The following is a 16,644-nucleotide window of genomic DNA, read 5'->3' as shown; positions in this document are numbered from 1 at the left end:
GATGTCATCAGAGAGCATTACAAAAAGAAAAGAATTTCCTCTGTAGTATTCAGCAGCTAATAAGTACAGGAAGGATTAAGATTTTTTAATAGAAGTAATTTACAAATATGTTTAACTTTCTGCCACCAGTTGATTTAAAGGGGTACTCCGGTGAAAACCTTTTTTCTTTTAAATCAACTGGTGCCAGAAAGTTAAACATATTTGTAAATTACTTCTATAAAAAAAATCTTAATCCTTCCAGTACTTATTAGCTGCTGAATGCTACAGAGGAAATTCCTTTCTTTTTGGAACACTGATGACATCACGAGCACAGTGCTCTCTGCTGACATCTCTGTCCTTTTTAGCAAACATGCATAGCAGATGTATGCTAAGGGCAGCATGGTGGCTCAGTGGTTAGCAGTGCTGGGGACTTGGGGTCAAATCCCACTAAGGACAACAATAAATAAAGCGTTATTATTATTATAATAACGTCAGCAGAGAGAACTGTGCTCGTGATGTCATCAGAGAGCATTACAAAAAGAAAAGAATTTCCTCTGTAGTATTCAGCAGCTAATAAGTACAGGAAGGATTAAGATTTTTTAATAGAAATAATTTACAAATATGTTTAACTTTCTGCCACCAGTTGATTTAAAAGAAAAAAGGCTTTCACCGGAGTACCCCTTTAAGGAGCCTGCAGATGCCAGTGTCTATCTAACGGGCACGCCTTCCCTTGGTCACTGCTGCCACACAGCTGCCAGTCCTCTCTGTCCCAGGCACAAATCTCATTCTACAGCTGAGATTTAACTTGTCTGTCGTACTGTGGAAAAGCTGCTAAGCTTCCCGAGTGCTGGGACTTTCAGCAGCTTAGAGGAAGCCCCTCGCTTTATTCCTTTACTCATCAATGGATTTTGAGTGCTGGACTTACACATCGAGAAGTCTTCTTTTTTTCCGATCAATCCCGGGACGGTGCAGGTTACTACAGAGTTCCCCCACGGTGCTGGCATCCTGCGCCCAACTTCCAGGAAATCCTATCTGAAGAGTTCCGTTAAGACGACAAAGTTCTGGCCCAGTTCTTGGTCCGTCTGGCTGTCTCTGGTCCCTGTTGGCTCTGTGATTGATCAGAGGGCTTCACGAATGGAAAAATGCAACAAAATAATGAAGCTAATGGAGAGAAAGAATGTGCTGTTTATTGTGATGGAGGAGATTCACGGGTGAACCATGGCCAGAGGCCACCGGATCCCAGACAGAGGTAACATCAGTTTTAATCATTAGTCGCGTTGGGAGAAGAAGAGTGAAAAGTCTTTGGAGCGACTGACAGAAGAGGCTGATTTTTTGATTTTGGGTGTAATTACACGTACAGTATCATGTTATTTATCATTGTTATTTAGTTCACGGTGAAATCAGCAGCATCAAATCTGCAGCTTCGAATCCTTCACATCAAGTCCTGCACAGGATACTGTACGTGCGAACGAACCCCTAGGGGGAGATTTATCAAGACCTGTGCCAAGGACACGTTGCCCAGTTGCCCATAGCAACCAATCAGATCGCTTCTTTCATTTTGCAGAGACCTTGTTAAAAATGAAAGAAGCGAGCTGATTGGTTGCTATGGGCAACTGGGCAACTTTTCCTCTGGACAGGTTTTGATAAATCTCCCCCCCCCCACTAGAGTATATTCGCACGTACATTATCCGGCACATGTTTGATTCGCAGGATTTGAAGCTGCAGATTGTATGCTGCAGATTTCATTGTAAACAAAACGGTCAAACGCAGCAGGAAATCTGCAGCTTCAAATCCTGCTCATCAGATATGCGCAAGATACTGTACTTGTGAATGTATCATAAAAGGTTATTCCCATCTTAAACTGGTATCCCCTATCCATAGGACGGGGGATAACAAGGTGATCAGTGAGGGGTCCAAGAATTAGGACAACATTCTTCCCTGGAATTAAAGGGGTATTCCAGGCCAAAACTTTTTTTATATATATATATCAACTGGCTCCGGAAAGTTAAACAGATTTGTAAATTACTTCGATTAAAAAATCTTAATCCTTGCAATAGTTATTAGCTTCTGAAGTTGAGTTGCTGTTTTCTGTCTAAGGCTGGGTTCACACCACGTTTTTCAAATATGGTAACCGTATACGGTTTTCCGCAAAAAAACGTATACGACCGTATCCGAAACCGTATGCATAGAGAATGCATTGTAAACCGTATTCCAAATGTTGTGTACGGTTGCATCCGTTTTGCCTCGGATACGGTTTTGCCGATTTTTCAACCGTAGGCAAAAACGCTGTCGACCACGTTTTTGCCTCCGGTTGGAAAACCGTATGCGAACCGTATGCGGTTCTTTTAACATTGCTCTCTATGAGAACCGTACACAGAATTTCAGAATACGGTTGTATACGGTTTTTCTAATCCGTTTTTGGAGTTGACACATGCGCAGATTGGAATTTCAATAGAACAATAGTAACTTTATTAAATTGCTGGAAAACTGATTCCAACAAAATAGCAAAACCGCGCGCAAAAACTGATGCAAACGGATAGAACCGTACGGGGAAAAACCGTATACGTTTTAATTTGGAGTCATACGGTTGTATAAGGTTGCATACGGTTTTTGCCATGCGTTTTTTAGCGGAAAACCGTATACGGTAACCGTATTTGAAAAACGTGGTGTGAACCCAGCCTAACTGTTCTCTGATGACTCACGTCCCGGGAGCTGTGCAGCTCCTATGGGGATATTTTCCCATCATGCACAGCTCCCGGGACGTGACATCATCATTGAGCAGTTAGACAGAAAAATCAGAAGCTAATAACTATTGGAAGGATTAAGATTTTTTAATAGAAGTAATTTACAAATCTGTTTAACTTTATATATATATATATATATATATATATATATATATATAAAAGTTTTTGCCTGGAATACCCCTTTAATGGTGCACACTACCTATGGGGCCATCACTCTATTTATCCTCTATTGGGCTGCCGAACTTTCCCAATTTCAGAGCACAAAACGCTTGTCCCCTTATTTGGGATCAGCGCCAGACAACCACCAATCAGCTTATTGCCTATACTATGGATAATGACTTGAGATGGGAAATAACCCATTTGGTTATATAATGGTTTATACACTCAAACTAATTGTAGTATTAGCTTATGTATAAAATACATACAGAGAGAGAGATGCAGACGCCAGAGACGTCAGTAGGTACAGATGTTTCGTATACAGGGGTCCCTCAAGTTACAATATTAATTGGTTCCGGGACGACCATTGTATGTTGAAACCATTGTATGTTGAGACCAGAACTCTATGCAAACCTGGTAATTGGTTCTAAAGGCACCAAAATGTCATCCAAAAATTGGAAAAAGTCAGGATTAAAGAAAAACAAGTAGATAACTAATATAGATAAAGCAAATCCTTATATATAAAAGTAATAAAGATCTGCTGGGAGCTGTAAATCTCTGTCTATGTCAGTGTTTCCCAAGCAGGGAGCCTCCAGCTGTTGCAAAGCTACAACTCCCAGCATGCCAGGACAGAGCTTTGGCATGCTGGGAGTTGTAGTTTTGCAACAGCTGGGGGCACTCTGCTTGGGAAACACTGGTCTATGTAGAGGACAGGGGCTTCTTCAGTGTCCTGTACAGTACACAGTGTCCTAAAAAAGTAATGGAGACACCCTCACCTGGTGTCCAAAGGAGCAGCTAACCCTGGTACAGGTAAAGTGTACAGAACATGTAATACAGTGGTCTTCAAACTGTGGCCCTCCAGATGTTGCAAAACTACAATTCGCAGCATAACCGGACAGCCTTTGGCTGTCCGGGCATGCTGGGAATTGTAGTTTTGCAACATCTGGAGGGCCACAGTTTGAAGACCGCTGATGTAATACCTCCCTGTACTGTAGGGGGCGCTACCAGACACCAGTGAGCGCATGCACTTCAGTAATACAGGTAAAGAGTAAAGAACATGTAATACCTCCCTGTACTGTAGGGGGCACTACCAGACACCAGTCAGTGCATACACTTCAGTAATACAGGTAAAGAGTACAGAACATGTAATACCTCCCTGTACTGTAGGGGGCGCTACCAGACACCAGTCAGTGCATGCGCTTCAGTAATACAGGTAAAGAGTACAGAACATGTAATACCTCCCTGTACTGTAGGGGGTGCTACCAGACACCAGTCAGTGCATACACTTCAGTAATACAGGTAAAGAGTACAGAACATATAATACCTCCCTGTACTGTAGGGGGCGCTACCAGACACCAGTCAGTGCATACACTTCAGTAATACAGGTAAAGAGTAAAGAACATGTAATACCTCCCTGTACTGTAGGGGGCACTACCAGACACCAGTCAGTGCATAGACTTCAGTAATACAGGTAAAGAGTACAGAAAATGTAATACCTCCCTGTACTGTAGGGGGCGCTACCAGACACCAGTCAGTGCATGCACTTTAGTAATACAGGTAAAGAGTACAGAACATGTAATACCTCCCTGTACTGTAGGGGGCGCTACCAGACACCAGTCAGTGCATACACTTCAGTAATACAGGTAAAGAGTACAGAACATGTAATACCTCCCTGTACTGTAGGGGGCGCTACCAGACACCAGTCAGTGCATACACTTCAGTAATACAGGTAAAGAGTACAGAACATGTAATACCTCCCTGTACTGTGGGGGGCGCTACCAGACACCAGTCAGTGCATGCACTTCAGTAATACAGGTAAAGAGTGCAGAACATGTAATACCTCCCTGTACTGTAGGGGGTGCTACCAGACACCAGTCAGTGCACGCACTTCAGTAATACAGGTGTTTTACCAGTGAATGCCCATTCTGATTGGTCGGTTCTTCCAGCCATTGACACGTTTCACAGATCTGGACTGTCTCTAGCATTGTATGTTGAATCTGGTTTCAACTTACGATGGTCCAGAAAAGACCACTGTATGTTGAAACCATTGTATGTTGATGCCATTGTAAGTTGAGGGATCACTGTATTAGGTAAACTTAATCAGACCACTTGGTCTGATGAAGTGTACCTACTAAACACAACAACAGTACATTAACAGGTGATTGGTTTGTTTCAGTGTAACAGCTTTCACAGCTGGGTATATTATACATGTATGTTAATGTATATAGTATCAATGAGACCCTGCATAGTCTTTCCTGCACCACACAACCCGAAGAACCATGGGTGGTCTAGATCTGGCACCTGAGAAAGCCCTAAAAAGTGCACGTCGTATGTGAGAAGTTGCACATTTTGTGAATGGTCGGATGAGTTTATTAGAAAAGGGGCAGAACTTATCATACAATAATCTGAGAAGAAAGAAAAACCTTCTGAAAAGTTTCGGATAATTTCGAAGGAGTATACTAAAGTTTTATTGGTAATTGTGTTCATTGTGTGCTTTCGATTGTTCTTTTATGTTAGGCTGGGTTCACGCCACATTTTCCAAATACGGTTACCGTATACGGTTTTCCGCTAAAAAACGTATGGCAAAAACCGTATGCAACCGTATGACTCCAAATTAAAACGTATACGGTTTTTCCCCGTACGGTTCTATCCGTTTGCATCAGTTTTTGCCAACGGTTTTGCAATTTTGTTGGAATTAGTTTTCCAGCAATTTAATAAAGTTACTATTGTTCTATTGAAATTCCAATCTGCGCATGTGTCAACTCCAAAAACGGATTAGAAAAACCGCGTGCAACCGTATTCTGAATTTCTGTGTACGGTTCTCATAGACAACAATGTTAAAAAAAAAAAAAAAAACGCATACGGTTCGCATACGGTTTTCCAACCGGAGGCAAAAAAAGCGGTCGACAGCGTTTTTGCCTACGGTTGAAAAATCGGCAAAACCGTATCCGAGGCAAAACGGATACAACCATATACAATGCATTCTCTATGCATACGGTTTCGGATACGGTCGTATACGTTTTTTTCTGGAAAACCGTATACGGTTACCGTATTTGAAAAACGATGTGTGAACCCAGCCTTACTTAGCTTTGTATTTGAATAGGAATATGGGGAAAATGCAATAATATTGAGGGCAAACCGATAACGTTCTCTCATATAAGGTTTTCTTAACAGCCAATTTTTTTGCCTCACAGGCACAATCGGAAAAGCAGGGACTTCACTCATCTCAATGGCATGAGTACAGTCACACTACATGAACATGTTCCATGTGTATTGTATTTTATGCATGGATATGCCCATATTTCGGCAGCAAATGGTCCCATAAAACATGCACTGAATTTTACATGGTGTAAATCCAGCTTAGCCAGTCATTGGCTGAGGTGGGTCACCGATGTTGCCAGTGATTGTTTGAGTGGGGGGATTAGGGCAAGGGAGTACACTTACATTTTTTTTAATTTGGCAGCACCCAGGCTCCCATTTTAAAATTGTTATCCCAATACAACCCCCTTTTAAAGGGGTTCTCTGGTGGTTAGACATCTTAGGCACGAAAGATGCCTGATCGTGGTAGTCCCGCTGCTGGGGACCCCCGTGATCTTGCAAGCGGCGTTTGTAATCAGTCTCCGAAGCGTGTTCGCTCCGCCCCTCAATGCAAGCCTATGGGAGGGGGCGTGACAGCTGTCACGCCCCCTCCCATAGACTTGCATTGAGGGGCGGAGGCGTGACGTCACACGGGGGGTGGAGGCGTGACGTCACACGCCGACGGCCTTGTGGTCGTTGGTAATCAGACCTGGAGCGAACACGCTTCGGGGACTGATTACAAACGGGGTGCCGCGTGCAAGATCATGGGGGTCCCCAGCGGCGGGACTCCCGCGATCGGGCATCTTTATCCCCTATCCTTTGGATAGGGGATAAGATGTCTAAGCACTGGAGAACCCCTTTAAATGTAGATCTTGCTTTTCTAATAGTTGCCAGACTTTGAGTCCTGTTCTCACTGATGACCGGCCAATGTCTGAGCTCTGTGATTATTGTAATTTTGGCACATGCAATATATGAAACTAAGGATGCATGTCTGTATAACTTCACTACTGTTTATTTTATTTTATATATACCAAAATGAGACAGCACAAAATACTGTTGCAGCAGCTGGATACATGTTTAATCTCCCAGCATCCTTGTAGCTTGCTGCTAAAGCAAGTGGTCTACAGCACTACCAGAAGTCCCATGCAACACTACTTCCGACAATTCCGTAGACCACTCGCTTTCCGAGTAGTTGCCAGGAGTTTTGATGCACATGATTTATCCAGGAATCTAGGAATAGAACAAACAAGGAGGATTTCTTCCAGAAACAGCTACACCCCACTCCTCAGGTTATATGTGCTATTGCAGCTTCGTTCCATTGAATGAATGGAGTCAAATTGTAATTCCACACATAACCTGAGGAAAGGTGTGGTGCTGTTTCTGGAAGGAATCATCTCTGTTTTTCCCTCTCTGGATAGCCCCTTTAACACCTTAAGGATCAAGGGCGTACCTGTACGCCCTGGTCCCGCTCCCGTGCTATAGTGCGGGGTCATGGGGTGACCCCTCTTTATAGCCGGGTTGTTCCGGCGGCTATTAGCCACCAGGACACGTGGCGAATACCGACATTACTGATCGCGGTGATGCCCAGCATTAACCCCTTAGACGCGGCAATCAAAGTTGATCATCGCGTCTAAAACAAAACTAAACCATTCCCAGCAGCTCAGTCGGGCTGTTTGGTACCACCGTGATGAAATCGTGGTGTCCCAAACAGCTGAATAGACGGGGAGGGTCCCTTCCTGCCTCCATCTCCTTCCGATCGGCGCTCTGCTGCTTCCTGCCTGAAATCCATAGCAATAACACTGATCAATGCTATGCTATTGCATAGCATTGAACAGTGTATGCATCCAGAAGATTGCATGTAATAGTGCTCCATGGGGACAAAAAAATTGTGTAAAAATTGTTTTAAAAAAAAGTTAATAAATGTGATTTAACCCCTTTCCTAATAAAGGTTTGAATTATCCCCATTTAAAAAAATAAATAATTAAATATGTAAACATAAATAAACATAAACATATGATATATCACCGAGTGTGTAAATGTCCAAACTATAAAAATCTAACGTTAACTAAACAATTCCAAAGTCTATAATTTAGTTTTGGTCATTTTGTATACCCTAAAAAAATGTATGAAAAGCGATCAAAAAATCTAAACAAAAATGGTACAGATAATAACTTCAGATCATGGCGCAAAAAAGGAGACCTCAGACATGCAGAAAAATAAGAAAAAGTTATAGGAGTCAGAATATGACAATTTTAAACATACTAATTTTGGTGCTATTTTTTTTCAATTATGCCCCACACATATTTTTTTTTCTGGTTTTGCCATAGATTTTGTGGTGAAATGATTGATGTCATCAAAATGTAAAATTGGTGGCGCAAAAAAAAAGCTAGAAGGTAAGGAGGAAAAAACTAAATTGCAAAAATGAAAAATGACCCGGTCCTTAAGGGGTTAAAGCTGCAGATTCTATCCTGCAGAGTTCAATGTAAACATAATGGGGGAGATTTATCAAAACCTGTGCAAAGGAAAAGTTGCCCATAGCAACCAATCCGATGGCTTCTTTCATTTTGCAGAGGCCTTGTTAAAAATGAAAGAAGCGATTTGATTGGTTGTTATGGGCAACTTTTCCTCTGGACAGGTTTGATCAATCTCCCCAATGACTGAAAAATAGTAAGTTTTATTCCCTTTTATTCTTGGTGTTTTTTCCCTGCGATTTTCTCATGACAAGTCATGTGATTCTTTCATCATGTGACCCAAAGATTTCCATTGAAGAATTTAGGGGATGGGGAGACGACACAGAAAATGCCAATGCTAAACCCACAAAAAGTGGAAAGAAGGTACAAATCTGCAAGAAGCATGAAGTAGACGTCCGGTCTGTGAAAGTCTTTGGCCACAAAGTGGGTACTTTACAGTACAGTGACCCCTCGACCTACGATGGCCCTGACATACGATAATTTCAACATACGATGGCCTCTCAGAGGCAGCATCAACATACGATGGCCTCTCAGAGGCAGCATCAACATACGATGCTTTTGTATGTCTGGGCCACCGCATAAACGGCTATCCGGCAACGCAGACTGCTTCAGCTTCCACCGGATAGCCGTTTACGGTGCCCCGTGTGGTCCGCTGACGATCACTTACCTGTCCTCGGGGCTCCGGCGCGTCCTCTTCGGGATCTCCTGCACCGTTGGCGCTCTCCATTGACGTCATCACGTCGCTGCGCTCGCCGTCCCGTCATCCAATAGGAGCGGCGTGTGTAGCGACGTAATGGCGGCGATGGAGAGCGAGGATGCCGGGGAAGCAGAGGCCTTGCCGGAGCGTCGGGGAACACCTTGGGGACGCGGCGACATCGATGGAAGGCGACATCCAGGGCAGCGGTGACGAGCGGTGACGGTCCGGAGCGGCGGGGACAGGTGAGTACAACTTCCTCTAACAGTGGTCTACAACCTGCGGACCTCCAGATGTGGCAAAACTACAACACCCAGCATACTTTACTTTACATTGCACGGATCCCTCAACATGCGATGGTTTCAACAAGCGATGGTCCATTTGGAATGGATTACCATTGTATGTTGAGGGACCACTGTATATCTTTTAAAACCTCTTTGAGCTGACCATCCCAAAAATTGTGCAAAAGAGTTGTCTTGGTCTTCCTGAAGAATACATAGTAACTGTGGAACTCAAAATCTTGTCTGTATAAGGATGTGGTCTTCTCAAAGAGGGATAGGGTTTTTTGGAGAGGTTTCAATGAATCAGAATAGCTTTTCGATGGTATCCTGACATATAATGGCCGACAAAGCTCCAAAATGTGATGTGAATAGGGCATAATGTGTGACATTTTTTTTTCCCAAAGTTATCTATAATCTTTAAAATATATACCGTATTTTTCGCCCTATAGAACGCTTTGGCAAAGAAGACACACCCAATTTTAAATGAGGAAAATCTAGAATACAATGTAAAGTATAGGTCACAGTGATCTTCAACCAGCGGACCTCCAGATGTTGCAAAACTACAACTCCCGGGATGCCCGGACAGCCGTTGGCTGTCCGGGCATGCCAGGAGTTGTAGTTTTGCAACATCTGGAGGTCCGCAGGTTGAAGACCACTGGTATAGGAGGTAATACTCACGTGTCCCCGCCGCTCCGGACCCGTCACCGCTCATCATCGCTGCCCCGGATGTCACCCTCCATCACTGTCGCCGCATCCCCGGGGTTTCCCCGTCGCTAAGGAAAATCTCAGCTGCCCGGTATCCACGCTCTCCGTCGCCGCCATCGCGTCGCTACGCACGCCGCTCCTATCAGATGACGGGGCGGCGTGCGCAACGACGTGATGAGGACAAAGGAGAGCGCCGGCCATGCAGGGGATCCCGGCACGGAGCAGTCATTCGCCGATCGGACACCGAGGAGGCAGGTAAGGTCCCTCCCGGTGCAGCCTGGTTAGTGTCACTTTCCCTTCAGACGCGGCGTTCAGCTTTGATCGCCACATCTGAAGGGTTAATACAGGGCATCACCACGATCGGTGATGTCCTGTATTAGCCGCGGGTGCCGGCCGTTGATGGCCGCAGGGACCGCCGCGATAGGTGTGTATTCGCCGTATAAGACGCACCAACTTTTCCCCCCCAGTTTTGGGGAAGAAAAAGTGCGTCTTATACGGCGAAAAATACGGTAACACTCAAGATTGGGATCAGGTTTAAGGAATATGTGGGAAGGTGATCACAATCTACACTTGTTATACTGAGAACAAGATAGACTGGTGGCCCATTTAGGCTAACTAGCATGGGTTACAAAAAGGTCATCAGTGTAACATGATGTGATGACCTGACATGTCCTGTACGTATCCATCTTTGGACATCTGAAGTCTTAAAATGTGAACTGCTGAATTTCAGTTTCACCCCTCATCACAAAGTGTTCCTACCTAATACCCCTCTCTTTAGCAGGTGGTGGTCTAAATGTCCCAGTATATGGATAGGTTTATTTTGGTAACATCTAAATCTTTGCGATCAACTGACCAGAAAGCTCATGTTCTCAAATATCCAGCATTACGGGTAAACCTAGTTGTACTGAACAGCCTGGAGGTTTCAAATGAAAATATCTATCAGATATAGTTTCCCTGCTACTTGGAAAATTAGAGCCAATGGTTAGGATGGTGACCTAAATATGCTGCAATCACTAAAAACCATAGGGGCAGCTACCTTTATATGGAACCAAGTACTAGGTTTCCACGATAAGGCAGAGTTCACACCACAATTTGTACCTCTAAATAGGTTGAAAAACTGACAAAATGTTATGCCGAAATATCCACACTCAACATACCCCAGCATGCTGGATGACACCTTTTATATATGTGTAAATTAAGAGCCATTTTCTGATTGAATTAAAAAGAATAAACTGGAATGAAAATGCCCCTTTTGGAGTTGTAAATAGAAAAATGTAAGCAATTTTGAGGACATAAAATGACAAAATTGTTATAGAAAACCAAGTAAGAAAACTATTGTTACAGAAAACCAAGTAAGGAAGTCACGGGATGTAGCCTTCACCATGCATGATCCCTGGACAACCATTGTATTAACTCAAATAAAGACGATGGGTTTCTAAGGCATTCCACCTTCTTCATCACAAAATACGGCTTCGAAATGCATCGTCTTTATTGAGGTTAATAAAGGGGATTTATTATTTTAGAAGTCCACTGTTCTGATGGTCCGTTCTGGACTAGATTACTCTTTATGATGAGGTAACAGAATTTACTACAAGGACGGTGGATTTGTAAATAATAAGTCTGCTTTATTATTCTCAATAAAGACAATGCATTTCAAAGCCATACTCCCTCCTGATGAAGAAGGCCGAATACCGGTATACATCTTTAGGAGAATAAAGGGGTAGTCTAGGGATTGTGCATCCATAGCATAATCCATTCTTTACTGTTCTTCCATAGCATAGCCCATTCTTTACTGTTCTTCCATAGCATAGCCCATTCTTTACTGTTCTTCCATAGCATAGTTCATTCTTCACTGTTCTTCCATAGCATAGCCCATTCTTCACTTTTCTTCTATAGCATAGTCCATGTTTTACTGTTTTATCATAGCATAGTTCTTTCTTCACTGTTCTTCCATAGCATAGTTCATTCTTCATAGCATATCCCATTCTTCACTTTTCTTCCATAGCACAGTACATGCTTTACTGTTCTACCATAGCATAGTTCTTTCTTTACTGTTCTGTGGCATGGTACATTCTTCACTGTTCTTCCATTGCATAGTACATTCTTCCCTGTTCTACCATTGCATAGTCCATTCTTCACTGTTCTATAGCATAGTCCATTCTTCACTGTTCTTTTATAGCATAGTCTGTGCTTCACTGTTCTTCCATAGCATAGCCCATTCTTCACTGTTCTTCCATAGCATAATCAATTCTTCACTGTTCTTCCATAGCATAATTCAATCTTCCATCCTTCACTGTTCTTCCATAGCATAGCCCATTCTTCACTGTTCTTCCATAGCATAGTCCATTCTTCACTGTTCTTCCATAGCATAGCCCATTCTTCACTGTTCTTCCATAGCAGAATCAATTCTTCACTGTTCTTCCATAGCATAATCCAATCTTCCATTCTTCACTGTTCTTCCATAGCATAGTCCATTCTTCACTGTTCTTCCATAGCATAGCCCATTCTTCACTGTTCTTCCATAGCATAACCAATTCTTCACTGTTCTTCCATAGCATAGCCCATTCTTCACTGTTCTTCCATAGCATAATCAATTCTTCACTGTTCTTCCATAGCATAATCCAATCTTCCATTCTTCACTGTTCTTCCATAGCATAGTTCATTCTTCACTGTTCTTTTATAGCATAGTCTATGCTTCACTGTTCTTAAATTACATAGTCCATTGTTTCATTCTTCATTGTTCTTTCATAGAAAAGCCCATTCTTCTCATGGGTTTTTTCTTTGTCAGATGTGTACAGAATCCAACAGAGAAAAAAACGTAGAACTCTGTAAAAAAAAAAAGAGTTAAAATCACAACAGGAGACACAATTCATCCAGCTTCTGCATTGTGTTAGACTTATTTTCATACTGTACACGGGGACCTAAGAAAGAAGCATTGGATACCAGCTGTTTTATATACATAAAACAAAGATCAACACCACACATGTGAATCAAGTGTATATAATACATGTCTACAACATTCTATAACAAAAGTTCTAATATACATATTACAGGAGTGTAAATACAGTAGACACTGTAATTGATGCTTTTCGCATGTCCTCATAGCTCTCCTGATATTCTAAGTCTTCCAGAAGAGACGCTATCTCATTCATACAGTTATAACAGTTTAGAGTCACAGACTGACTCCCGCTAGAGTGACAGGAGTGTTCAGCGTGCAGGCTGTCGACAAGGTCATAACCCTGTAAGGGGAAGAACTAGTGACATCCAAGTTTTGCCCTGTGATCTGCATGAAGCGCATTTCATTTATGTTTATCCAAAACTCTCATATGACAGTGCAACACCACACATGTTATGTATAAATCACAGCTGGTAAAGCCTCCGAAGAGACTTCTGATAGAGTCCAGTAAATGCTTCACTAGGAAATGTCAGTCATATGAAAATCTGGGGTCACATTCTGACAGGTTCACTGTCGGTGTTACCAGAATGTCATTTACTCAAATCAGCTGCAAGTGAAATGGATATTTGATAAGTTCTTTACTAGATCTCAAAAAGTTACCCACAATTAGCCACGGTTAGGGGGGTTCTCATTCAAAATCTTATGCGCGTAACTGTACTCAGGATCCATGCAATACATAGTTACATATAGTTACATACAGTTACATATAATTACATACAGTACCTACCATAGTTACATACAGTTACATAGTTACATATAGTTACATACAGTTACATATAATTACATACAGTACCTACCATAGTTACATACAGTTACATAGTTACATATAATTACATACAGTACCTACCATAGTTACATACAGTTACATAGTTATACATAATTACATACAGTACCTACCATAGTTACTTACAGTTACATAGTTACATATAGTTACATACAGTTACATAGCTACATATAATTACATAGTTACATACAGTACCTACCATAGTCACTTACAGTTACATAGTTACATATAGTTACATAGCTACATATAGTTACAGTTACATTTAGATACATAATTATATTGTTATAGTTACATATAGGTACATACAGTTGCATAGTTGCATATAATTACATACAGTTACATAGTTGCATATAATTACATAGTTGCATACAGTACCTACCATAGTTACTTACAGTTACATAGTTGCATATAATTACATAGTTACATAGTTGCATATAATTACATAGTTGCATACAGTACCTACCATAGTTACTTACAGTTACATAGTTACATATAGTTACATACAGTTACATAGTTGCATATAATTACATAGTTGCATACAGTACCTACCATAGTCACTTACAGTTACATAGTTACATATAGTTACATACAGTTACATAGTTGCATATAATTACATAGTTACATACAGTACCTACCATAGTTACTTACAGTTACATAGTTGCATATAGTTACATAGTTGCATACAGTACCTACCATAGTTACTTACTGTTACATAGTTACATATAGTTACATACAGTTACATAGCTACATATAATTACATAGTTACATACAGTACCTACCATAGTCACTTACAGTTACATAGTTACATATAGTTACATACAGTTACATAGCTACATATAGTTACATAGTTACATACAGTACCTACCATAGTCACTCACAGTTACATAGTTACATATAGTTACATACAGTTACATAGCTACATATAATTACATAGTTACATACAGTACCTACCATAGTCACTTACAGTTACATAGTTACATATAGTTACATACAGTTACATAGCTACATATAGTTACATAGTTACATACAGTACCTACCATAGTTACTTACAGTTACATATAGTTACATATAGTTACATAGCTACATATAGTTACAGTTACATTTAGATACATAATTATATTGTTATAGTTACTTATAGTTTCATACAGTTACATAGTTGCATATAATTACATAGTTGCATACAGTACCTACCATAGTTACTTACAGTTACATAGTTACATATAGTTACATACAGTTACATAGCTACATATAATTACATAGTTACATACAGTACCTACCATAGTCACTTACAGTTACATAGTTACATATAGTTACATACAGTTACATAGCTACATATAGTTACATAGTTACATACAGTACCTACCATAGTCACTTACAGTTACATAGTTACATATAGTTACATAGTTGCATACAGTACCTACCATAGTTACTTACAGTTACATAGCTACATATAGTTATATACAGTTACATAGCTACATATAATTACATAGTTACATACAGTACCTACCATAGTCACTTACAGTTACATAGTTACATATAGTTACATACAGTTACATAGCTACATATAGTTACATAGTTACATACAGTACCTACCATAGTCACTTACAGTTACATAGTTACATATAGTTACATACAGTTACATAGCTACATATAGTTACATAGTTACATACAGTACCTACCATAGTCACTTACAGTTACATAGTTACATATAGTTACATAGTTGCATACAGTACCTACCATAGTTACTTACAGTTACATAGCTACATGTAGTTACATACAGTTACATAGCTACATATAATTACATAGTTACATACAGTACCTACCATAGTCACTTACAGTTACATAGTTACATATAGTTACATACAGTTACATAGCTACATATAGTTACATAGTTACATACAGTACCTACCATAGTCACTTACAGTTACATAGTTACATATAGTTACATACAGTTACATAGCTACATATAGTTACATAGTTACATACAGTACCTACCATAGTCACTTACAGTTACATAGTTACATATAGTTACATAGCTACATATAGTTACAGTTACATTTAGATACATAATTATATTGTTATAGTTACATATAGGTACATACAGTTACATAGTTGCATATAATTACATAGTTACATACAGTACCTACCATAGTTACTTACAGTTACATAGTTGCATATAATTACATAGTTACATACAGTACCTACCATAGTCACTTACAGTTACATAGTTACATATAGTTACATACAGTTACATAGCTACATATAGTTACATAGTTACATACAGTACCTACCATAGTTACTTACAGTTACATATAGTTACATACAGTTACATAGCTACATATAGTTAGAGTTACATTTAGATACATAATTATATTGTTATAGTTACATATAGGTACATACAGTTGCATAGTTACATATAGTAACGTAAATACATACAGTTACATAATTATATAGGGGGAGATTATAATTATAGAATCATATAGGGGTGAGTTTTGAAGTAATTTATTTTTGCTTTGGTTTTGCATATGTGAGACACATTTATCATACTTTTGCAGGGGGGGGGGGGGTTGATCAATTTGGTGCATGTAAGCAAAAAACTATAACATTTTAGAACACCACATTGTATGATTCTTCCTCTCCTCTGCAACTTTTCTGCACAAAGAGTCACTGTGCCAACTTTTTGAAAGTGATTTCCAAAGGCAGTTTTGTAAGCCAGGCCTGGGCTGGTGTAGATTTGTGGGGTTTTGGACATTTCACGTGCAAATATAAGCAAAAAAAAAAATCTCTAAAGACAAT

At 40.4% G+C, this 16,644-nt stretch overlaps 1 protein-coding gene across 1 annotated transcript in view; it reads left to right on the top strand.

Moving 5' to 3' along the window:
- Positions 1-912: 912 nt before the first annotated feature.
- Positions 913-16,644, top strand: part of ZNF638 (zinc finger protein 638) — a 255,257-nt gene continuing 239,525 nt past the window's right edge. The window contains exon 1 of the mRNA XM_056552811.1: positions 913-1,228. Within this exon, the coding sequence (XP_056408786.1) occupies positions 1,122-1,228 (107 nt within the window). The 5' untranslated portion in view covers positions 913-1,121. The remainder of the gene's footprint in view (positions 1,229-16,644) is intronic.

Source organism: Hyla sarda, chromosome 1 (assembly GCF_029499605.1).
Source record: "Hyla sarda isolate aHylSar1 chromosome 1, aHylSar1.hap1, whole genome shotgun sequence".
NCBI lineage: Eukaryota > Metazoa > Chordata > Amphibia > Anura > Hylidae > Hyla > Hyla sarda.
Note: the sequence above shows the minus strand (reverse complement) of the source record. Positions and strands in the feature narration are given on the sequence as shown.